This window comes from Entelurus aequoreus, linkage group LG24 (assembly GCF_033978785.1).
Source record: "Entelurus aequoreus isolate RoL-2023_Sb linkage group LG24, RoL_Eaeq_v1.1, whole genome shotgun sequence".
Classification (NCBI taxonomy): Eukaryota; Metazoa; Chordata; class Actinopteri; order Syngnathiformes; family Syngnathidae; genus Entelurus; species Entelurus aequoreus.
The window spans coordinates 918857-944845 of record NC_084754.1 but is presented as its reverse complement, the minus strand read 5'-3'; the positions used below and the strand labels follow the sequence as shown (position 1 = coordinate 944845).

The 25989-nt window shown below is 39.8% G+C and overlaps 1 protein-coding gene across 1 annotated transcript in view; it reads right to left on the bottom strand.

The window, feature by feature from the left end:
• The window catches only part of LOC133641768 (potassium/sodium hyperpolarization-activated cyclic nucleotide-gated channel 3-like), a 64301-nt gene extending 43200 nt beyond the window's left edge, over positions 1-21101 (bottom strand). The window contains exon 1 of the mRNA XM_062035755.1: positions 20237-21101. Within this exon, the coding sequence (XP_061891739.1) occupies positions 20237-20820 (584 nt within the window). The 5' untranslated portion in view covers positions 20821-21101. The remainder of the gene's footprint in view (positions 1-20236) is intronic.
• Positions 21102-25989: the final 4888 nt, after the last annotated feature.

The following is a 25989-nucleotide window of genomic DNA, read 5'->3' as shown; positions in this document are numbered from 1 at the left end:
GCAAAAAACTCCAAATCAATCACGGCGTGATGTGACAGGTGGTGACAGTTTGAGACAAGAGCTATAGTGATGCATGCTTGGTTATGGTTTAAAGCAGGGGTGGGCAATTAATTTTTACCGTGGGCCGCATGAGCAACCCGAGCACTGCTGGAGGGCCACACCGACAATATTTCAATTAAATTTTGCTTAAATTATTTTTGATATACCGTAAGATAAAAAATTATATTTTCATTTAAAGGCCTACTGAAAGCCACTACTACCGACCACGCAGTCTGATAGTTTATATATCAATGATGAAATCTTAACATTATAACACATGCCAATACGGCCGGGTTAACTTATAAAGTGACATTTTAAATTTGCCGCTAAACTTCCGGTTCGAAACGCCTCTGAGGATGACGTATGCGCGTGACGTAGCCCGGCGAACACGGGTATGCCTTCCACATTGAAGCCAATACGAAAAAGGTCTGTTTTCATTTCATAATTCCACAGTATTCTGGACATCTGTGTTCGTGAATCTGTTGCAATCATGTTCATTGCATTATGGAGAAGGAAGCCGAGCAAGCAAAGAAGAAAGTTGTCGGTGCGAAATGGACGTATTTTTCGAACGTAGTCAGCCACAACAGTACACAGCCGGCGCTTCTTTGTTTACATTCCCGAAAGATGCAGTCAAGATGGAAGAACTCGGATAACAGAGACTCTAACCAGGAGGACTTTTGACTTCGATACACAGACGCCTGTAGAGAACTGGGACAACACAGACTCTTACCAGGATTACTTTGATTTGGATGACAAAGACGCAGACGTGCTACTGTGAGTATGCAGCTTTGGCTTCTAAACATTTGATCGCTTGACCGTATGTGCGCAACTTTTTTTTGCGTATGTACGTAACTTTTTAAAAATATATAAGCTTTATTAACCTTGGGTTAGGTGAATGGTCCTTTGGGCTGAGTGATTGTGTGTGTTGATCAGGTGTTTGAATTGTATTGGCGTGTTCTATGGAGCTAGGAGCTAGCAGAGGAGCTAGGAGCTAGCATAACAAACACACAGGTGTTTTTATGCAGGATTAATTTGTGGCATATTAAATATAAGCCTGGTTGTGTTGTGGCTAATAGAGTATATATATGTCTTGTGTTTATTTACTGTTGTAGTCATTCCCAGCTGAATATCAGGTCACCCCCGGCTCTCACAGCATCTTCCCTATCTGAATAGCTTCAACTCCCCACTAGTCCTTCACTTGCACTTTACTCATCCACAAATCTTTCATCCTCGCTCAAATTAATGGGGAAATTGTCGCTTTCTCGGTCCGAATCTCTCTCACTTCATGCGGCCATCATTGTAAACAATAGGGAACTTTGCGTATATGTTCAACTGACTACGTCACGCTACTTCCGGTAGGTGCAAGCCTTTTTTTATCAGATACCAAAAGTTGCAATCTTTATCGTCGTTGTTCTATACTAAATCCTTTCAGCAAAAATATGGCAATATCGCGAAATGATCAAGTATGACACATAGAATAGATCTGCTATCCCCGTTTAAATAAAAAAAATTCATTTCAGTAGGCCTTTAACCTAACTTATGTTTATACAAAAGCAGATGGCTTTTGATGGTTTTATTTTTAACACTTTCTTACACAACACTTCCTGATGTATAATACAATGCAAAAATTTCAATTTCTGTCACTTTATCCTGCCGCCTCTTTGTTGTGAACGTAGCACGCCTGTAAGGTGATTGGCGAAGAAGGAGGAAGCGTTGCTGTTGCGGAAATGAGGAGTGAGGATAGACGTGCGTGTGGAAAGAACGAGATAAGTTGAGCTGTGTTAGTATAGCTTGCTCAATAAAAGTTTAAAAAGAGCGTCAGACTTGGTGTGCACTTCTTCTGGACGCTACAATTGATGTCAGAAGTGGGATGAAATGCCTCCCAGTTCGCCTTGCCATCAAACCTGGGAGTCTTCATTGAGGGCGGAATTCCCCCGTGGCAAGCAGCGTGCGCTGTACCTGTAGACACTGCCTCTCTCCTTCCTTTCTCTCTCTCTCTCTCTCTCTCTCTCTCTCTCTGTTTCTCTCTCTCTGCGGCGAGCTCCTTACATGGCATGTACCTCTCGATGACGTAGCAGGCTGAGCACACAAGCAGTGCAGTATGCGCAAAGTTTTACTTCTGCCACCAATTGTAGCGTCCAGAAGAAGTGCACACCAAGTCTGACGCTCTTTTTAAACTTATATTGAGCAAGCTATACTAACACAGCTCAACTTATCTCGTTCCTTTCACACGCACGTCTATCCTCACTCCTCATTTACGCAACTCAGGAAGACAACATCAACTTCAGCAGGTGGTTACACTATATTCTTTAAACACAGCAACATGTGTACTACAAATTAAGCACACGGCTTTACCTTTACTTGGCAGTCCATGTCTTGTTGAAAACACGCCATTCGTCATCACCTTTTCTTTTTTAGCGTCTCGGGGATAACCGGGCGGACCGGGCATCACTTGTCGCTGTGCGCCTTCACTAACAGGACATACGCCCATAAATAACACTTTTCAAAATAAAAGCAGCACAGTTGTATTGCACGCACGACATAGATGTTTTTTTAAATTTATTTTGTAATTTGTGATTTCCGCTGCCGCGCACGAGCATACGTCCACACGGAAGTCATACAAATAACGCTTTTCAAAACAAAAGCAGCAACGTTGTATTGCACACTCGAAATAGATACTTTTTCAAATGTATTTTGTAATTTATGATTGGCCTCACGCGGGCCGGACATGGACGCACAAAGGGCCGCAGAATGCCCAGGTCTGGTTTAAAGTCATATCCAACAATTGCCACAACGACTTTTTACTGTCAACTGAGTTTCGTTTTTGAATGATTTCTGCTGGTGGTGTGCCTCCGCATTTTTTCAACACAATAAATCTGCCCTGGCTCAAAAAAGGTTGAAAAACACTGATGTAGACCACAAGAATGTGTTTTACATTTAGAAAAAAAAATCATAACATGACCCCTTTAAAGGCCTACTGAAAGCCACTACTAGCGACCACGCAGTCTGATAGTTTATATATCAATGATGACATCTTAACATTGCAACACATGCCAATACGGCCGGGTTAACTTATAAAGTGACTTTTTACATTTCCCGCGAAACTTCCGCTTGAAAACGTCGCGGTATGATGACGTATGCGCGTGACGTCACGAGGTCAAGGGAAGTGTTTGGACCAACACAAACTGCTCTGTTTTCTTCGACAAAATTCCACAGTATTCTGGACATCTGTGTTGGTGAATCTTTTGCAATTTGTTTAATGGACAATGAAGACTGCAAAGAAGAAAGTTGTAGGTGCGATCGGTGTATTAGCGGCTGGCTGCAGCAACACCAACACCAGGAGGTTGTGTTGTGTTTTGAGCAGGATAGCAGACGCACTACGGTGAGTACAGCTTTGGCTTCCAAACATTTGATCGCTTGCCCGTACGTGCGTGTCGATATGTGCATGTCACGTACGTAACTTTGGGGAAATATATGTTTCTTGCCGACTCTGATGGCGGCCGGGGTGTCGTCAAAAGCGTACAACGCCCGCCGCCGCATCTAAGTTAGCTTCTATTTTTTTAGCTTCGCCAAGCTGAAAATTATTAACCGTGTATTTACATGTTCATGGTTTAATAGTATTGTTGATCTTCTGTCTATCCTTCCAGTCAGGGTTTTTTTAAATTTAGTTTCTATCTGCATTTGAGACTGATGCTATCACGTTAGCCCCGTAGCTAAGTTAGCTTCTATTTTTTTACCTTTGCCAAGCTGAAAATTATTAACCGTGTATCTACATGTTCATGGTTTAATAGTATTGTTGATCTTCTGTCTATCCATCCAGTCAGGGTTTTTTTTTTTTTTAGTTTCTATCTGCATTTGAGACTGATGCTATCACGTTAGCCCTGTAGCTAAGTTAGCTTCTATTTTTTTTACCTTTGCCAAGCTGAAAATTATTAACCGTGTATTTACATGTTCAGTCACTGTGAATGTCCATTTCGCGTGCTCGACTCTCATTTTCAAGAGGATATAGTATCCCAGGTGGTTTAAAATACAAATCCGTGATCCACAATAGAAAAAGGAGAGAGTGTGGAATCCAATGAACCAGCTTGTACCTAAGTTACGGTCAGAGCGAAAACACTGTAGTCCTTCACTCTAAAGTTCTTTATCCACGAATCTTTCATCTTTTCGCTCAAATTAATGGGGTAATCGTCGCTTTCTCGGTCCGAATGTCTCTCGCTCTGTTGTAAACAAAGCGGAATTGTGAGGAATCCTTTGTCTTGTGACGTCACGCTACTTCCGCTAGGGGCAAGGGTTGTTTTTATCAGATACCAAAAGTTGCGATCTTTATCGTCGTTGTTCTCTACTAAATCCTTTCAGCAAAAATATGGCAATATCGCGAAATGATCAAGTATGACACATAGAATGGATCTGCTATTCCCGTTTAAATTTAAAAAATTCATTTCAGTAGGCCTTTAAACTACTACCGACCACGCAGTCTGATAGTTTATATATCAATGATGAAATCTTAACATTATAACACATGCCAATACGGCCGGGTTAACTTATAAAGTGACATTTTAAATTTGCCGCTAAACTTCCGGTTCGAAACGCCTCTGAGGATGACGTATGCGCGTGACGTAGCCCGGGGAACACGGGTATGCCTTCCACATTGAAGCCAATACGAAAAAGCTCTGTTTTCATTTCATAATTCCACAGTATTCTGGACATCTGTGTTCGTGAATCTGTTGCAATCATGTTCATTGCATTATGGAGAAAGAAGCTGAGCAAGCAAAGAAGAAAGTTGTCGGTGCGAAATGGACGTATTTTTCGAACGTAGTCAGCAACAACAGTACACAGCCGGCGCTTCTTTGTTTACATTCCCGAAAGATGCAGTCAAGATGGAAGAACTCGGATAACAGAGACTCTAACCAGGAGGACTTTTGACTTCGGTACACAGACGCCTGTAGAGAACTGGGACAACACAGACTCTTACCAAGATTACTTTGATTTGGATGACAAAGACGCAGACGTGCTACTGTGAGTATGCAGCTTTGGCTTCTAAACATTTGATCGCTTGACCGTATGTGCGCAACTTTTTTTTGCGTATGTACGTAACTTTTTAAAAATATATAAGCTTTATGAACCTTGGGTTAGGTGAACGGTCTTTTGGGCTGAGTGTGTTGATCAGGTGTTTGAATTGTATTGGCGTGTTCTATGGAGCTAGGAGCTAGCAGAGGAGCTAGGAGCTAGCATAACAAACACGCAGGTGTTTTTATGCAGGATTAATTTGTGTCATATTAAATATAAGCCTGGTTGTGTTGTGGCTAATAGAGTATATATATGTCTTGTGTTTATTTACTGTTGTAGTCATTCCCAGCTGAATATCAGGTCACCCCCGGCTCTCACAGCATCTTCCCTATCTGAATAGCTTCAACTCCCCACTAGTCCTTCACTTGCACTTTACTCATCCACAAATCTTTCATCCTCGCTCAAATTAATGGGGAAATTGTCGCTTTCTCGGTCCGAATCTCTCTCACTTCATGCGGCCATCATTGTAAACAATAGGGAACTTTGCGTATATGTTCAACTGACTACGTCACGCTACTTCCGGTAGGGGCAAGCTTTTTTTTATCAGATACCAAAAGTTGCAATCTTTATCGTCGTTGTTCTATACTAAATCCTTTCAGCAAAAATATGGCAATATCGCGAAATGATCAAGTATGACACATAGAATAGATCTGCTATTCCCGTTTAAATAAAAAAAATTCATTTCAGTAGGCCTTCAATGCGCCTTTTGTATGAAAATAGACCCGCTCATTGGTAGTGCGCCTTATAATCTGGTGCGCCCTATGGTCCAAAAAATACGGTAGTAAGAAAGATGAAGTATGCACTTTGGAGGGCCACATTAAATGATGTGTTTGACACATGTGGTCTACCCAATATTGTTCAGCAAGTTATTGTGCAAGAAGAAAGATGTCCCATCAAAGGCCTCTCAAAAAGGGGCCCCGGTGGGATCAAGTTCCATTTGCTGTATTTCTCTGTTGTCCGTCAAAAAAGCATTAGCGGCGCTCTCTTCATCCGCCTGTTATCTCTGCAGTGACACGGTGGTCCTAATTGCTCATCCCCTCTCTGGCTAAATCCACCGTTATCTCCTGGGAATCCATGTCATCTCCAGAAGTCAGCTCCCATCAGCCAGATGTTGAGTAGTTAGCATTATGGCCCAAGCACGTCTTTGTGCTGCGGAACATCACAACAGCTGGGCCACAAAAAAGTGTGCGGGGGGGGGGGGGGGGGGGTGACAGTGCATTATGTCCGTCCTCTGCAGAGCCTCCTGTTTGCTCACCAGCTGACCGTGCACGTAACAAACATCCAGCGACTTGCCGGCGTAATCTGCTGCCGTACCCTAACTGTGGACTTCGCCGGAGAGGAATCTTGCACGATTTGGGTCAGAGTGCGACTCGGTTAAAGAGCACCGGCGCACAAAGAGAGAGGAGTTATAAGCAAAGTGAACACAAAAAGGCTTAAAATGGTGAAAAGGAGCTTAGATCAATCAGGACAGCTGAAAAAGAAGGATGACATTTGTACTGGAGATACTTATCTCTTGCTGCCAGAGCGCAGCTGCCTGCACGGCTTAACACACACCTGTACTGCGGCTCAGGACCGCCATCACATTAACAGCCGGCGTCTGCTGCTGTGTTCACTGCAGCCACCATAACATACCACTGTCTCGCAAAAGTCAGGATATTGCTGTATGATCATCATCATAATCATAATAATAAATAGTCTAGTCCAACCTTTTTGTAACTGCGGACCGGTCAACGCTTGGAAATTTGTCCCACATTCCTACATTATATTGATATATAATGTAGGAAGCAGAATATTAATAACAGAAAGAAACAACCCTTTTGTGTGAATGAGTGTAAATGGGGGAGGGAGGTTTTTTGGGTTGGTGCACTAATTGTAAGTCTATCTGGTGTTTTTTATGTTCATTTCATTAAAAAAAAAATTATTTATTTATTTTTTATTTTTTTATTTCTTGTGCAACCCGGTACCAATCGATCCACGGCCCGGTGGTTGGGGACCACTGGTCTAGACAACAGGTGACAAACTCAAGGCTTGGGGGCCAGATGTGGCCCACCACTTCATGTTATTTGGCCCTCGAAAGCCTGGAAATAATACGTATCAATAAAGTACTGTAACTTTTCTTACTAAACGTATTCTTTTTTTCTATTTTGGGAGAAACAAACTATATGTACTCCATGTAATCACAAATTATGTTAACTTAAATATTAATGATTTGACATTAAATTATTACTAGTATTTACTGTATGTATTTATTTGTGTATTTATTAGTATCTATGTTAGCTACCTCTCTTTGTTTATAATGTATATTTTCTGCTGGATCTACTTTCTATTTTTATTCATTTTTTCTATTTTGGGAGAAACAACATATATGTACTCCATGTAATCGCAAATTATATTAACTTAAATATTGTCTAATTAAAAAATATATATTAGCAAACATTCAAACCATTTTTTAAAATATAAATAAATACTAATAATTTGACATTAAATTATTATTAGTATTTATGTATTTATTTGTGTATTTATTAGTATCTATGTTAGCTACCTCTCTTTGTTTATAATGTATATTTTCTGCTGGATCTACTTTCTATTTTTATTCATTTTTTCTATTTTGGGAGAAACAAAATATATGTACTCCATGTAATCGCAAATTATGTTAACTTAAATATTGTCTAATTATGCAAAAATATATTAGCAAACATTCAAACCCTTTTTTTAAATATAAATAAATACTTATAATTTGGACATTAAATTATTATTAGTATTTATGTATTTATTTGTGTATTTATTAGTATCTATGTTAGCTACCTCTCTTTGTTTATAATGTATATTTTCTGCTGGATCTACTCTCTATTTTTATTATTTTTTTCTATTTTGGGAGAAACAAACTATATGTACTCCATGTAATCACAAATTATGTTAACTTAAATATTAATGATTTGACATTAAATTATTATTAGTATTTACTGTATGTATTTATTTGTGTATTTATTAGTATCTATGTTAGCTACCTCTCTTTGTTTATAATGTATATTTTCTGCTGGATCTACTTTCTATTTTTATTCATTTTTTCTATTTTGGGAGAAACAAAATATATGTACTCCATGTAATCGCAAATTATATTAACTTAAATATTGTCTAATTAAAAAAATATATATTAGCAAACATTCAAACCATTTTTTTAAATATAAATAAATACTAATAATTTGACATTAAATTATTATTAGTATTTATATATTTATTTGTGTATTTATTAGTATCTATGTTAGCTACCTCTCTTTGTTTATGATGTATATTTTCTGCTGGATCTACTCTCTATTTTTATTATTTTTTTCTATTTTGGGAGAAACAAAATATATGTACTCCATGTAATCGCAAATTATATTAACTTAAATATTGTCTAATTAAAAAAATATATATTAGCAAACATTCAAACCATTTTTTAAAATATAAATAAATACTAATCATTTGACATTAAATTATTATTAGTATTTATGTATTTATTTGTGTATTTATTAGTATATATGTTAGCTACCTCTCTTTGTTTATAATGTATATTTTCTGCTGGATCTACTCTCTATTTTCATTATTTTTTTCTATTTTGGGAGAAACAAAATATATGTACTCCATGCAATCGCAAATTATGATAACTTAAATATTGCCTAATTATGCAAAAATATATCAGAAAATATTCAAACCATTTTTTAAAATAGAAATAAATACTAATAATTTGACATTAAATTATTAGTAGTATTTATGTATTTATTTGTGTATTTATTAGTATCTATGTTAGCTACCTCTCTTTGTTTATAATGTATATTTTCTGCTGGATCTACTCTCTATATTATGCTGCAGCTGTTACATATGCTGTAATATTGTACATGGTAATTCTGATATATTTTGTATACATTATTTAAAAATATAATATAATACATCAGTATATATCATTGTGGAGGGGGGCGTGGCCTGCGGGCTTGCCACGGAACGGGGTGTGCAAAGACCGGCCTCGAAGACAGTGACAGGTGAGTAGATTGCCCGGCTGTGCCTTGTTGTCTAATCACCTGTCGCCTTTATTAGCAGCAGCCGGAGCGAGACAAGGGGTTGGAGTTGGAGTTGGAGAGGGAGCCAGAGAGAGGGAGAGACACGGACTCAGAAAAAGACATTTTGCTGGAAAGCAAAAGCCTTGCACTATTTATGAAAATAAAACAGTGTTGTACCCTGTACCCTGAAATCCGGGCTCTCGTGGCAGTGTGTGGTGGTCCGAGGAACCCACTGGAAGTCAACCTCTACAATCATATACTGTATATATAATATGTAAATATTACATACATGTTATATTTTATATTGCTACTACGGTACATTTTTAGTCTACTTTATACCTGCATGATCCTTTCCATCCTTACACTTTCCATCCTTTGTAACTGAGCTACTGAGTGGAACAATTTCCCTTGTGGATCATTAAAGTTTGTCTAATGTCTAATAATAATGTTTATCTAAGTTATCCATCAAATTGTGCAATGTAAAAGTAGCAATAGATTTCATGGTAAAATTGTGAAATTTACTGTGGTTTTTACAGCATTTTTCTCTAAATGAAAGAAACAGTACTTTTTTTTTTACTGTAATAAACTGTGGTGCCGTTTTGGTATTTACAGTAATACACCGAAAAATCTACACTTGTTGATTTGCGGTAAAAAAAAACAACTAAAAAACAAAAACAAACTGGCAGCACAGGTGCCAACATTTTACTGTAAAATTGCAGGTTTTTTTATTTACAGTAAAAATAAAAAATAAAGCAAATTTTACAGTAAAAATCTGGCAACTGATGTCAGAATAATTGTATGTAAGTTATCACAAAACTTTCTGTTCCCACGAGTTCCCGGCGAGGAGACGAAGGCTGTCTTTGATCTTACCAAGCAGAAGGCTTGTCAAACTCCACTGTATACGATGGGAGGTGACGTGAAGGTGTCGGTTTCTTTGATCCATTGTGATCCACAGGAGAATCTTGTCTTGACCTGAGGTCTACAAAGCGCAGAGGAAGCAGGACCTGACGCAAGCTCCGGGCATCTTTTCTTTGAACTGTTTTGTGACCGAGTGCAACAGCTTTTTACGACCCCATCTCCCCTCAGAAACAGCTGTTGCTACGTAATCAGGGAAAGTCCAAAATAAAAGAGGAGGCGTGCAACCATTTCGTCAGAGCGTGGTGGAAGACTGTGCAGGAGTACAGCCCAGACGTTTCTCCTCATGAGCCAAATTGAATCCTGTCTCTGTTTAATTCCTTGCTTCTTGTCTGTTTAATAGATGTCATCGGTGAAAGATACGTCCTGCACTGCACTCTAGTCCTTCACTCTCACGTTCCTCATCCACAAATCTTTCATCCTCGCTCAAATTAATGGGGTAATCGTCGCTTTCTCGGTCCGAATCGCTCTCGCTGCTGGTGTGAACAATGTGGAAATGTGAGGAGCCTTTCAACCTGTGACGTCACGCTACTTCCTGTACAGGCAAGGCTTTTTCTTTCAGCGAGCAAAAGTTGCGAACTTTATCGTCGATGTTCTCTACTAAGTCCTTTCAGCAAAAATATGGCAATATCGCGAAATGATCAAGTATGACACATAGAATGGATCTGCTATCCCCGTTTGAATAAGAAAATGTCATTTCAGTAGGCCTTTAATGAATACTTAGGCCTACTTCGCGACTGGATTTGAATGACGGCCATTACGGTGCTACCTGGCCAGCCAAGTATTTTCGGAGGTGCTACTCGGTGAACACAGTTAGAGAAGCACTGGTTGTAGCGTGCGGCCATGACACCTCGCACACAGCCCGACAACAGCTGGGTGTGTCGGCTGCATTCCAATCTGTCCTTCTATGTCAGCGCGTGGTGGCGGTCACCGCAACATCCCTCCGCCATTAGACTAATTGTGCCGGATTAATCCGACCTGATGTGTGCTTTTAATACCATCAATGGTCATGTTACCCTCTTTTGATTACCCCCTTCCCAAGCCCCCTGTGGCATTCGCTCTGATCCAAGCCTTCAATCAATCCGCATGACGCAAAGCGAGACTATGAATGAGATTAGTTTGGTGGCAACATTTATTTTGCCAGCTGAATGTTCACGGGCTCATATGATGTGATTGCCTTTGCGCCATGTTATGTGTTTTGCGTGCTCGTCCAATCATTTAGCCGGCATGAAAAGCGTGGCCTTTACAGTACGTGTAATTAAGTCTTCAGTGGATCATTTGCAGGAATTAAGCCTTTTATAGCCAAAGGATTATTGTGACACCTGCAGTTTATGCCCTGCCTCAGCTTGCATGAAATACTCCTGCGCAAACGATATTAATGCACTTTCAGCGCTTTGATATTAAAGAGGTTTTCATTACACTAATCCAGACCTGGGCAAAATACACATGCGGCCCATTAAGATTTTCAATACGGCCCGCCGGACGTTCTAAGTCACGGGTGTCAAACTCTGGCCCGCGGGCCAAATTTGGCCTGCCGTGTAATTTCACTTGGCCCTTGAGGCAATATCAAATTAACACTAGAGCTGGCCCGCCGATTACCGTATTTCCTTGAATTGGCGCAGGGAATATAGTATTCGCACGTCTAGAATTACTGCCGGGTCAAACTCGTTTCTCAAAATAATTAACACATGCTTGGCCTTATCGCCGGTTTATTATTGAAGCCGGATCAAATTCGTTTTGCAAAATATTAATTTTATTATCGCATGTCTATAATTTTCACCGGGTCAAACTCGTTTCGCAAAATATTTAGCATATGGCTAGAACTTCCACCGGGTCAAATTCGTTACGTCACGAGTGACGCATTTGTCCTCATTTTCAAAATGGAGGAAGCTGCTTTCAGTAGTTTACAATCGCACAAAGGAAAAAAGATAAAGAGCTATTCAGTAGGATTTAAGGTCCAAGCTATTGAATACTGGTACAGTATGCTAAAGAGAACAGTAAGCAGCTATGTTTTATTAATATATCGTAGCTGCGTGTGTCAAATACTGTATAAGTCATTAAATGACTGCCGCCTCCTGGTGGTAGAGGGCGCTGCCGCGCTAGTGATCCTTCTTGCGACTTCCGGTACTGCAGAAGAAGTGAACACACGCAGCAAGAGATTTTTTTTTCTTCTAACATGGAGGATTACATACCGGTATCTAAAATAAAACAGTTTTCTAAACTGGACTTTCAATGGAAGCAGGAGGTAATAATTAAAGGAATATCTCCATCGAGACAGAGACTTTTAAAACGGAAAAAAGAAAATAATGAAGACTTCTATAAACAAGTTATCGATGCTTTTGGTCAGAAGGAGCTGCAAATGGACTCCATTTATAAGTACAGGTAAGACCATAATAACGTTTTTTTTAATTAAATGTGCTTTTCATGATGGTATGCTTACATCACACTCAAAGCGCACGCCTAAATTTTATGGATTCCTTTTGGTAAACGCCGGAGTGAGAAGAGGTTTTAAAATAATTACCGCATGCACGGCCATCCCGCCGGTTTCCGGTAAACGCAGGAGTGACAGGAGGTTTTAAATTAATTAACGCCCCTGCGGCTATTCAAGGAAATACGGTATATACAGCGGCGGTGCCGCGGTAACACCGCATTCACCGCTAATTCTCATACTTGCCAACCCTCCCGGGAGACTCTCAAATTTCGGTGGCGCTCCCAAAAATCGTTGCGAATGCTGGCCCAGTCACATAATATGTGCAGCTTCAGCACGCACACACACGTGAATGCAAAGCATACTTGGCCAACAGCGATACAGGTTACACTGACGGTGCTCATATAAATAACTTTAACACTGTTAGAAACATGCGCCACACTGTGAATCCACACCAAACAAGAATGACAAACACATTTCGGGAGAACATCCGCACCGTAACACAACATAAACACAACAAGACAAATACCCAGAATCCCATGCAGCCCTAACTCTCCTGGGTTGCAATATACACCCCCAACCCCCAACCCCACCCACCTCAACCAACGCACGGAGGGGGGGGTGGCGGTGGAGGGGGGGTGGTGGGGGGGTTGGTGGTAGTGGGGGTGTATATTGCAGAGTTAGGGCTGCATGGGATTCTGGGTATTTGTCTTGTTGTGTTTATGTTGTGTTACGGTGCGGATGTTCTCCCGAAATGTGTTTGTCGTTCTTGTTTGGTGTGGATTCACAGTGTGGCGCATATTTCTAACAGTGTTAAAGTTGTTTATACGTGACTGTCAGTGTAACCCAGGCCTGGGCAATTATTTTGACTCGGGGGCCACATTTAGAGAAAAAAATGTGTCTGGGGCCGGTATATCTATTTTTAGGAACACTAATACAAAACCTCACAATAATGTCTTGATTGAATGCTAAAAACGTTATGACAGACCGCCTTAAAGAACGTAATGGAATTTTACATTTTTCTATGAACGATAAAACACTGAATATTGACAAAATATGAACGTCACACCCCCTTTCGATCGACATATTTTACAATCAAGTGAGACGCAACAAACCAGTGAAATATGAACAAAATAAAACCACCTACAATCTGATGTATCTGATATTTGCTGAATTTCCCCCAGGGATCAATAAAGTACTGTCTATTCTAGTCTATATATCACTAAGCTTTAGAACTTTGTTGTGAAAATCTCCTTCCGCGTCTGTGGAAACGCCTCCCGCCCACACTGCTTGGTGCCTCATTTGAGCTGTTGTGACGTAGATGACCATAGTAACTAATTAGATGACCATAGTAACTAATTAGATGACCATAGTAACTAATTAGATGACCATAGTAACTAATTAGATGACCATAGTAACTGGTAAATCATCCATAAGCGCAGATTCCAACCATCAAATTACTTTGTTTAGTTGAAGACATACGGTCATTTGAAAACATGACTAAACATCATAATGGCAGCTACAGTTTCCATTTTAAAGATCTAAAAACATTATTTGGGAATGTCCGGTGGGCCAGATTGAAAAGCTCAACGGGCCGCATGTGGCCCCCGGGCCTTAATTTGCCCAGGTCTGGTGTAACCTGTATTGCTGTTGGCCAAGTATGCATTGCATTTACGTGTGTGTATGCTAAAGTCGCACATATTTTGTGATGGGGCCGGCACGTTGTTGAAATGGATGAAAAGCAGACGTGACGACAGCTGGTGGAGGATGATAAACGCAGTGCCTTTAAAGCACGCCCCCAAGACTTTGGGCCGGGTGGACTACGAGATATAATGACTGATGAACAACTTTGTTGATAATGAAGGTTGCCTCAGCTCAAAGCCTGAGCCCCGACATGAATGAACTAGCATCCAAGAAAAGATGTCAGGTATCTGTCTTGGGCACATCAGATTAGATCAGTGTGTTGCAAACTGAGCAGTTTAAAGTCCTGAATGGTTGTTTTATTCATTGTTATTTTATTTTCTAATTTATTAGCCAGTGGAAAAAGTTAATGTTGATATTTACCTAAGAAGGCTGCAAATAGAAAAGAGACATTCAATTTTTATTTAAATTGTATTTGATATGCCATTGATAATTTTTAATTATTATTATTATTATTTGAAACTGGATTTTGCATGTCACTATAAAGTTCTATAAGCCTTGCTTGTTCAATATTCAATGCAAAACTTGTTTGGGTCCCTATTAAAAGGTTCATTTGTTCAACCTTGGCCCGCGGCTTTGTTCACTTTGACATTTTGGCCCACTCTGTATTTGAGTTTGACACCCCTGTTCCAGGTGATTCTTTCAGACCTTTAACATGAAAACTGTAGCCGCCATTATGATGTGCAGTGCTGTTTTGAAATGACCGTAAGTCTTTGTTAGAATAATTGTATCTAAGTTATCACAAAACTTTGTGTTTTAATGAGTTCCCGGCGAGAAGACAAAAGTCTTTAATCCTACCAAGCAGAAGGCTTGTAAAACTCCTCTGTGTAGGATGGGAAGCAACATGAAGGTGTTCTGTTTCTTTCATGTATTGTAATCAACAGAAAGATATTGTCTTGACCCGAGATCTACAAAGCGAAGAGGAAGCAGGACCTCTTCTTTGAACTGTTTTACGACCTTTTCTGTGAACTGGTTACGACCCTTTCTTTGAACTGTTCTGTGCCCAAAGGCAGCACCTGTTTACGACCCCCCTCCCTTACAAACAGCTGTTGCCATGTAATCAGGGAAAGTCCAAATAAAAGAGGAGGCGTACAATTTTTCGTCAGAGCGTGGTGAGACTGTGCAAAGAGTACAGTCCAGACGTCTCTCCTCAATTGAGCCAAATTTAATTCTGTCTCTGTTTGATTCCTTGCTTCTTCTCTTGTTTAATAGATGTCATCAGTGTTTGAACCTGACAATAAGTGTCGACATTTTGCTTTATATTTATTATTTTACTTATTTTTTGTCTGGTTTTGTATTTGTTTTGTATCATCCCATGAGGTATATATTACTTTTTTTGTTCGGTTTGTACTTCATGCAGTTTTCCACTTGTTTTTTTTGTGTGTTTTTTGTTTGTTTTCATTATATTTGGATGTATTTGTTTGGTTTGTATGCCTGTGAATCTGGGCTATCCATTAACTACTTATTATGTTGAAAGGGGAAGGAAATATAAGATTTTCTTCATCCTGTTCCTTCTCAAGCATAGATGTGTAAATATGTATTTAGTTGCTAAAGTTTAATTGTCTATTGATCAAAAATGCACATCAATGAAGGAGATAAATTTAAAAAAATGAAATGAAATGAATGAAGTTAAAAAGCAATCAAAGCTGCTCACACGGTCACTGAGGTGGGCACTATGATTGACACTTAATGTGTATTATATTTATCCATGAGAGCATTTTGTTGTAAACTGTGAGGTGTGTGTGTTAAAATCATGGTTGTGTTGACAGATGTGAACAAGAGCATGTATTGTCCGTGTTATGATGTAAATGAGGTGTGGTTGTATTGTATATTAAGTATGTGTCAATGAAAGGGCATTTTATGACGTTTCTTAATTGGATTACATGCTATAGTACCTTTTTATTGTTATAATTGTATTGCATGATTTTTGTATCCCTTTAATTTAGGTAGCCAGGGACTGCAGATGGAGATGAGCTATGTAGCTATAATCTGCTGCAGAACATATCAGATTTTTACAACAAATTTCTGCATAAAAGTGATAATATATCATATTGTAGGTGTTTATTACACTTTGCATTCATATTTTGCTGTTTGTTACATTTTTGTTGTGTTTTGCTGGATTGTAAAAAGCTGCTCTGACAAGTATAAAGGACATATGTTGTTAATATTCAGTGTTTTATTGTTCATAGTTAACATTGTAAATCCCACTTTCTTTATTTTCATGTACATTTTTGGGTGTCCCATTCAGTAAAAATCTGTAAAATTCCATTCCGTTTTTTTTTTGAGGTGGTCTGTCATAACTTTTTTAGAACTCTATCGGACATTGTGACTTCTGGTATTAATGTTCCTGAAAAAAAAAGGGACCTAAACACACATATTGTACAGCAGGTTTTTACAGCTAAATGTGTTTATATCATTTATACACACATACACATTGGCCCCCCCAGACACATTTTTTCTCTCAATGTGGCCCCCGAGTCAAATATTTGCCCAGCTCTGCACTAAAGCTGGTTTCTATTGTTTTGGTTACCTTATTGAGCCTTAAGAGGGGGTTTGGTAGAAGCTCATCATAGGTCAATTAATTTCCACGAAGTAGGAATTGTTAATGATAGATTTCATATTTTCACAGCTAGAGCTTAAAAAACGGTTTATGACTTTATTATTATTATTATTATTATGAGATATTATAATTTTTTCTAAATGTAAAAGACTTCCTTGTGGTCTACATAACATGTAATGGTGGTTTTTTGGTCAAAATGTTGCATAGATGATGTTGATGGAGCTAACTGTTTTAATGACATTCACACTTTACTTCAATCAACAACGGAGCAGCATCTCCTCATCCGTGGCTCACTAGTGCAACAACAACGCCCGAAATGTGTCCCGTGAAGAAACGTCCGACCGGAACTCTCTAATAACTCAAGTTCCTTGGGTGAATAATGTAAACTCACTACACCGGTATGTTTTAGCGCTTTCATGGCGAGTTTACTGACATATACAGCATTTCAGTCACCTGGAATGGTGTTCACTTCACAGGTATGCTTGAAGCTCATGAAGAGAATGCTAAGAGTGTGCAAAGCAGTAATCAGAGCAAAGGGTGGCTATTTGGAAGAAACTAGAATATAAAACATGTTTTCAGTTATTTCACCTTTTTTTGTTAAGTACATAACTCCACATGTGTTCATTCATAGTTTTGATGTGACAATCTACAATGTAAATAGTCATGAAAATAAAGAAAACGCATTGAATGAGAAGGTGTGTCCAAACTTTTGGCCTGTACTGTGTGTATTTTTTAACCTCTAGGGATCCCTTCAAGTTTGGCCTGGGAGACCTGGGAGGGTCGCAATCCTAAAAATATAAAAAAATAAGTCATATGTATATATATTTGTTTTAACGCTTATAACTCCAGATCAACTTCAGATCAATCAGGGCATACACATTTATACATTTATTTGATGTTTTATGCCTTTTCCGTTGAAGAAAACACTGTTTTTAATGTAGAAAACCAAACAAAAAATATGCAATTCTAAAAAGATGATTGAATGTGAAGTAATTGGAGCCTTAAATAGGTCAATATTTCATAACAACATTGATTTTGATTCATTACTTTTTGAGCAATAACTGTTTAAAAAAAAAAAAAAAAGCCCACAAAAATTCTCAGGGATTCAAAGGAGCCTCAGTCATAAAAGTGTTAAAAAAAATTCTTTTTTTTTAACTTTCAACGCTAAAATCTCTAAACCAACTTTAGATCTATTCAAAAATGTGTAATATTGTTTTTCCATTTACAGTAATACACCGTAAAAACAACGACCGCAGATTTTACAGTAAAACAGTGGCACTGTTCACATTTACAGTAAACATTGTAAAAAACATGGTACATTTATGGTAACATTTCAGCAGCTAAACTTTACTCTAAAACAGGGGTGTCAAACGTACGGCCCGAGGGCCGGGTCAGGCCCGAGAACAGGTTTTATCCGGCCCGCGGGATGAGTTTGCTAAGTATAAAAATTAACCTGAAATTTTTGAATGAAAGAAACAGCTGTTCTAAATGTGTCCACTAGACCAGTGTTTTTCAACCGTTTTTGAGCCAGGGCACATTTTTTGCATTGAAAAAATGCGGAGGCACACCACCAGCAGAAATCATTAAAAAACAAAACTCAGTTGACAGTAAAAAGTCGTTGTCGCAAGTGTTGGATATGACTTTAAAGCATAACCAAGCATGCATCACTATAGCTCTTGTCTCAAAGTAGGTGTACTGTCACCACCTGTCACATCACACCCTGACTTATTTGGAAGTTTTTTGCGGATTTCCTGTGTGTAGTGTTTTAGTTCTTGTCTTGCGCTCCTATTTTGGTGGCTTTTCCTATTTTTTTGGTATTTTCCTGTAGCAGTTTCATGTCTTCCTTTGAGCGATATTTCCCGCATCTACTTTGTTTTAGCAATCAAGACTATTTAAGTTGTTTTTATCCTTCTTTGTGGGGACATTGTTGATTGTCATGTCATGTTCGGATGTACTTTGTGGACGCCGTCTTTGCTCCACAGTAAGTCTTTGCTGTCATCCAGCATTCTGTTTTTGTTTACTTTGTAGCCAGTTCAGTTTTAGTTTGGTTCTGCATAGCCTTCCCTAAGCTTCAATGCCTTTTCTTAGGGGCACTCACCTTTTGTGTATTTTTGGTTTAAGCATTAGATACCTTTTTACCTGCACACTGCCTCCCGCTGTTCCTGACATCTACAAAGCAATTAGCTACTGGCCGCCACCTACTGATATGGAAGAGTATTACACGGTTACTCTGCCGAGCTCTAGACAGCACCGACACTCAACAACAACACATCATTTGCAGACTATAATTACTGCTTTGCAAAAAATATTTTGAACCCAAATAGGTGAAATTAGATAATCTCCCACGGCACACCAGACTGTATCTCACCGCACACTAGTGTGCCGCGGCACAGTGGTTGAAAAACACTGCACTAGATGTCGCAATAGCAATTCTTTGTATCTTTGTAGATGATGCTACATATGTATAAAATAAACCACATGTTAGTACATCAGTCGAGTAAAATGATCAAACTTTAAAAATGACATTCTATAATTTGATTTTGATATAATTTTTTGTATCTTGATAGATTGAAAATGAACACCAATGAGTTGACTGATGAACATTAACACATCATTTATTCCCGAAAATATAAAGAACGACAAATAAAGTATGTATACTATTAACCGCAACAGGTAATTGTAAAAAACAAAAAAAACAAAAACAATAACATTATGATTTGTTTAATTTCAGAATGTGCTTGTTCTATTTTTAAACAAAGAAAACAATCTGAAGTTGTCTTTATTTTTAAGTTATCATGCCGTGATTTTACCAGTGCGCCCCCCTCCATGTGGCCCCCATCTAACATGACTTTTCTCCATGTGGCCCCCCATCTAAAATGACTTTTCTCCATGTGGCCCCCATCTAACATGACTTTTCTCCATGTGGCCCCCCATCTAAAATGACTTTTCTCCATGTGGCCCCCATCTAACATGACTTTTCTCCATGTGGCCCCCCATCTAAAATGACTTTTCTCCATGTGGCCCCCCATCTAACATGACTTTTCTCCATGTGGCCCCCCATCTAACATGACTTTTCTCCATGTGGCCCCCCATCTAACATGACTTTTCTCCATGTGGCCCCCCATCTAACATGACTTTTCTCCATGTGGCCCCCCATCTAACATGACTTTTCTCCATGTGGCCCCCCATCTAACATGACTTTTCTCCATGTGGCCCCCCATCTAACATGACTTTTCTCCATGTGGCCCCCCATCTAACATGACTTTTCTCCATGTGGCCCCCCATCTAACATGACTTTTCTCCATGTGGCCCCCCATCTAACATGACTTTTCTCCATTTGGCCCCCCATCTAACATGACTTTGACACCCCCGCTCTAAAATCTGCATATTTTTCTTGCAGTGTACGTAAAAATATATAACAATAAATAATTGTGTAATGAATGAATTAAAAATGTATCTAAGAAGTAGTACAAATGAGAGAGTCATTACCTAAAGTCGCTGTACGGATGAATAATCCAGAAGCCGGCAGACTTGACGCGTTCCCGCTCGTGTTCCACCGCCCTCTCGCTGCCCAACATCCGCAGGGAGAACTTGTTGACTCCCGGCTGCAGCATGGCGCCGAACTGCCGGTGCATGAAGCCGGCTTGGTACAGCCGCTCATCCTCGGGGATGATGTGCTCGCTTCCCTCCAACTTGATGAAAGTCGCCTGCTCGAAGGCGGCGCCACTCACGCCCGCCGCCGGGCCGCGCTCGCCGGGGGAACTTTGGTCCACGCCGGCGTCAGCCTCCGGGATGAGGCAGCGCTGCTCCGCCGGATCTGCCCCGGGGGGACGACGCCCGCTGACGGACGAGATGCTGCTCCTGAAGCGGCGGCAGTCTCCGTTGACGCTGGTCTTCCCGGACACGTCCCGGTCCTCCTCCGCGCTCCTGCAACTGTTGGCGGGGGACAAATGTCTCATCACGATACTTTTCCTCTTCGTGTCCTTGTCGCCGGCGTCCCATTCGGCTTTTTGGCCCATGTTCTGCGGCAGGCTGTAAAGCCGCTTGCGCATGGAAGACTGGAACCTTTCCATGTCAGCGCATGCGGGGATGGAGATGAATCATGCGGGAGTCAGGCGAACATCCGCAGGGCAGCTTCCGCACTCCGAGGCCGGCCACACACGGGGGGATGCGTCAAGAGGGGAATGGTCCTGGAGGCTGCAGGTAAAAAGGTGTGGAAGACGCGGCATCGCGATGCGGCGTGACGGCCGTCGGACGTGCGGGGAAGTGAGAGCTCGTGGATGTGGAGCTCAATGACACAGAGTGGGTCTCCGCCTCTCTGCCCCGTGGAAACATGCGCGGTGTCAACACGAGGCCGTGACACGCATGCACGTGCACCTGCTTCCGGGTTCCATTAGTACACCTGCGCAATTTAAACATCCACGCATGAACATCAACATGAACATCAACATGAACATCAACATCAACATGAACATGAACATGAACATGAACATCAACATGAACATCAACATGGACATCAACATCAACATCAACATGAACATGAACATCAACATGAACATCAACATGGACATCAACATCAACATCAACATGAACATGAACATGAACATGAACATGAACATGAACATCAACATGAACATCAATATCAACATAAACATCAACATCAACATCAACATCAACATGAACATGAACATCAATATCAACATCAACATGAACATGAACATGAACATGAACATCAACATCAACATCAACATCAACATCAACATGAACATGAACATGAACATCAACATCAACATCAACATGAACATGAACATCAATATCAACATGAACATCAACATGAACATGAACATCAACATCAACATCAACATGAACATGAACATGAACATGAACATGAACATCAATATCAACATGAACATCAACATGAACATGAACATGAACATGGAAATGGACATCAAATTCAACATGGACATGGACATGGACATCAACATGAACATGAACATGAACATCAACATGAACATGAACATCAACATGAACACCAACATGATGTTCATGTTCATGTTGATGTTAATGTTGAACATCAACATGAATATGAACATCATGTTGTTGTTCATGTTGGACATGAACATGAACATCATGTTGATATTCATGTTCATGTTGAACATGAACAAACATGAACATGAACACCGACATGATGTTCATGTTCACGTTGATGTTCATGTTGTACATGAACATGGACATGAACATGAACATCAACATGAACATGAGCATGAACATCAACATGATGTTGATGTTCATGTTGATGTTAATGATAATGTTGAACATCAACATTATGTTGATGTTCATGTTGGACATGAACATGAACGTGAACATTATGTTGATGTTTATGTTCATGTTGAACATGAACTAACATGAACATGAACACCAACATGATGTTTATGTTCATGTTGATGTTCAACATGAACATCAACATGATGTTCATGTTCATGTTGAACATGAACAAACATGAACATGAACACCAACATGATGTTCATGTTCATGTTGATGTTAATGTTGAACATCAACATGAACATGAACATCATGTTGATGTTCATGTTGGACATGAACATGAACGAACATGAACACCAACATGATGTTCATGTTATGTTGATGTTATACATTAACATTAACATGATGTTCATGTTGATGTTAATGTTGAACATCAACATCATGTTGATGTTCATGTTGGACATGAACATGAACGAACATGAACACCAACATGATGTTCATGTTATGTTGATGTTATACATTAACATTAACATGATGTTCATGTTGATGTTAATGTTGAACATCAACATCATGTTGATGTTCATGTTGGACATGAACATGAACGAACATGAACACCAACATGATGTCGGTGTTCATGTTGATGTTCAACATGAACACCAACATGATGTTGATGTTGAACTTACAAGTACTTACAGTACTTACAAGCAGACATAGTGTGTACTTACAGTACTTACAAGCAGACATAGTGTGTACTTACAGTACTTACAAGCAGACATAGTGTGTACTTACAGTACTTACAAGCAGACATAGTGTGTACTTACAGTACTTACAAGCAGACATAGTGTGTACTTACAGTACTTACAAGCAGACAGTGTGTACTTACAGTACTTACAAGCAGACATAGTGTGTACTTACAGTACTTACAAGCAGACCCAGTGTGTACTTACAGTACTTACAAGCAGACATAGTGTGTACTTACAGTACTTACAAGCAGACCCAGTGTGTACTTACAGTACTTACAAGCAGAGCCAGTGTGCACAGTGGAGTCTTTGTTTGTTTACTTACTACAAAAAGACAAGTTGTCCAGTATGTTCACTATTTTATGGAAGCACTAAGTTACAATAATAAACACATGTTTCATGTAGACTAAGATTTTTTGTTAAAATAAAGCCAATAATGCCACTTTTTTTGTGGTCCCTTTTCTTTAGGAAAGTATCGAAAAGTATCGAAATACATGTTGGTACCGGTACCAAAATGTTGGTATGGGGACAAGCCTAACTAATACATTCCTTACATTAGTGACTGAAGTCCTTTTAAAAGTTGACATGTGAGGAGCATCTGGGACGTGACTTATTATCTCCTCATTCAAAAAGCTGGAATATTTTTAATATGTTTCACTTATGACCGCTGAGGATGATCAAAAATGACTTCAAGTGGAGTTTTGATGGGTGTGATTCTTGTAAACAAATGTCCATGTGTGCGGACGGTGTTTGATTGCATGTAGAAACTATAAAGTTGGGTTGAATTATTGCTCTTCCTTCTTTGAATCGAATCGTTTTAGCAGCAGAAAAAAAAACTATTGTCGTCAGTTCACACGGGGAGAAGGAGAGGCTTATTTATGTGGTTTTGGATTTGAAAATGGTGTGTTGGGCAAGATTAATTTGGCCATTTGGCCAGTGCAGCTTTATGCATGTGCCACTTAATGGAGGGTCTCTTACAAACTGCCAACAAATCCTCCATATTTAAGCAGATCACTCCATCTTTAATCATCTCATTGCGTGTGTGCGCTGCATGGACAGCTGTCAGTCACAACCCAGCTGAGGAAGTCAGGAATAAAAGCAATCCTCAACATGACTGGACAATTGTTAGGTGACCTCAACGTTTCATTGATCGGTTGAGATCAAATCGCATCATTTTCGCTCTGCTTTAGTCACATCTTAGCCCGTTTTCATTGCAAAATAATGATAAATAATTGCAAACTCGGCTTTTGTGGTGTGCTGACGTGTTGTGAAGTATTTGTGATTACCAAAGAGGCGGAGGACCTCAGGTAAGAAGATTCTTAACTTCAATACAAAAGGCAACGTAACACAAAGTGGTGCTAGCTAGGGTTGTCCTCATACCAACATTTTGGTACCGTTACTGGTACCAAAATGTATTTCGATACTTTAGATACTTTTCTAAATAAAGGGGACCACAAAAAATGGGATTATTGTCTTTATTTTACAACAAATCTTGTGTACATTAAACATATGTTTATTATTGTATTTAGTCCAGTGGTTCTTAACCTGGGTTGGATGGAACACTAGGGGTTCGGTGAGTCTGGCTCAGGGGTTCGGCGGAGGTCAAGACACACCCGACTCATTGTGTAAATACAAACTTCTCCCTATCGGCGTATTACGGATACGACAACATCAGAAGTCAGACTGATTTGCAGGTGTGTCATTTGTTGTGAGTTTATGTTGGTTTTGTTGTTTGAACAAGGTGATGTTCATGCACGCTTCATCAAGTGCACCAGTAAGAAAACATGGTAACACTTTAGTATGGGGAACATATTCACCATTAATTAGTTGCTTATTAACATGCAAATTAGTAACATATTGGCTCTTAACTAGTCATTATTAAGTACTTATTAATGCCTTATTCGACATGGCCTTATTATAACCCTAACCCTCTGACCCTGACCCTAACCCTAACCCTAACTCTCTAACCCTGGCCCTAACCCTTTAACCCTAACCCATACTTGCCAACCCTCCCGATTTTCCCGGGAGACTCCCGAATTTCAGTGCCCCTCCCGTAAATCTCCCGGGGCAACCATTCTCCCTAAATTCTCCCGATTTCCACCCGGACAACAATATTGGGGGCGTGCCTTAAAGGCACTGCCTTTAGCGTCCTCTACAACCTGTCTTCACGTCCGCTGTTCCTCCAAACAAACAGCGTGCCGTCCTAATCACACAATATATGCGGCTTTTACACACACTTCAGTGAATGCAAATGCATACTTGGTCAACAGCCATACAGGTCACACTGAGGGTAGCCGTATAAACAACTTTAACACTGTTACAAATATGCGCCACACTGTGAATTCACACCAAACAAGAATGACAAACACATTTCGGGAGAACATCCGCACCGTAACACAACATAAACACAACAGAAGAAATACCCAGAACCCCTTGCAGCACTAACTCTTCCGGGACGCTACAATATACACCCCCCGCTACCACCAAAATTCGGCGCGGGATAGCAGGTTGTGCAGGCGGGTTTGATCATCAGCTCCAGGTGTGCAGATTGCCAGCGATTGATTGCAGCTGCTCGCTGCCGCCGGTCTGGCGGGCGCTCAGCGCACTGACGCGCACCCGGGCCGTGACAACTAGATGATAAAAATAAAAAAACTTTTGCATGTTTGAAAAGGAGTAGGAAGAAGCATGAGCTTTTTAATTGCTACCCTTTTTCCATATAGTACCTCCTACTATAGGTCATCTACCAAGACCCAAAAGCAGGGAAGTTGTCACGTTGTGTAAATGGTAAATAAAAAGAGAATACAACAAATCCTTTTCAACTTATATTCAACTGAATAGACTGCAAAGACAAGATATTTCATGTTCATACTGAGAAACTTCTTTTTTTGTTGTTGTTGCAAATAATCATTAACTTAGAATTTAATGGCAGCAACACATTGCAAAAAAGTTGTCACAGGGGCATTTTTACCACTGTGTTACATGGCCTTTCCTTTTAACAACACTCAGTAAAGGTTTGGGAAGTGAGGAGACACATTTTTGAAGTGGAATTCTTTCCCATTCTTGCTTGATGTACAGCTTAAGTTGTTCAACAGTCTCCCTTCTGCTATTTTAGGTGCCACACATTTTCAATGTCTGGACTACAGGCAGGCCAGTCTAGTACCCACACTCTTTACCTATTAATCTTTTACTGTTGTAACACGTGCAGAATGTGGCTTGGCATTGTCTTGCTGAAATAAGCAG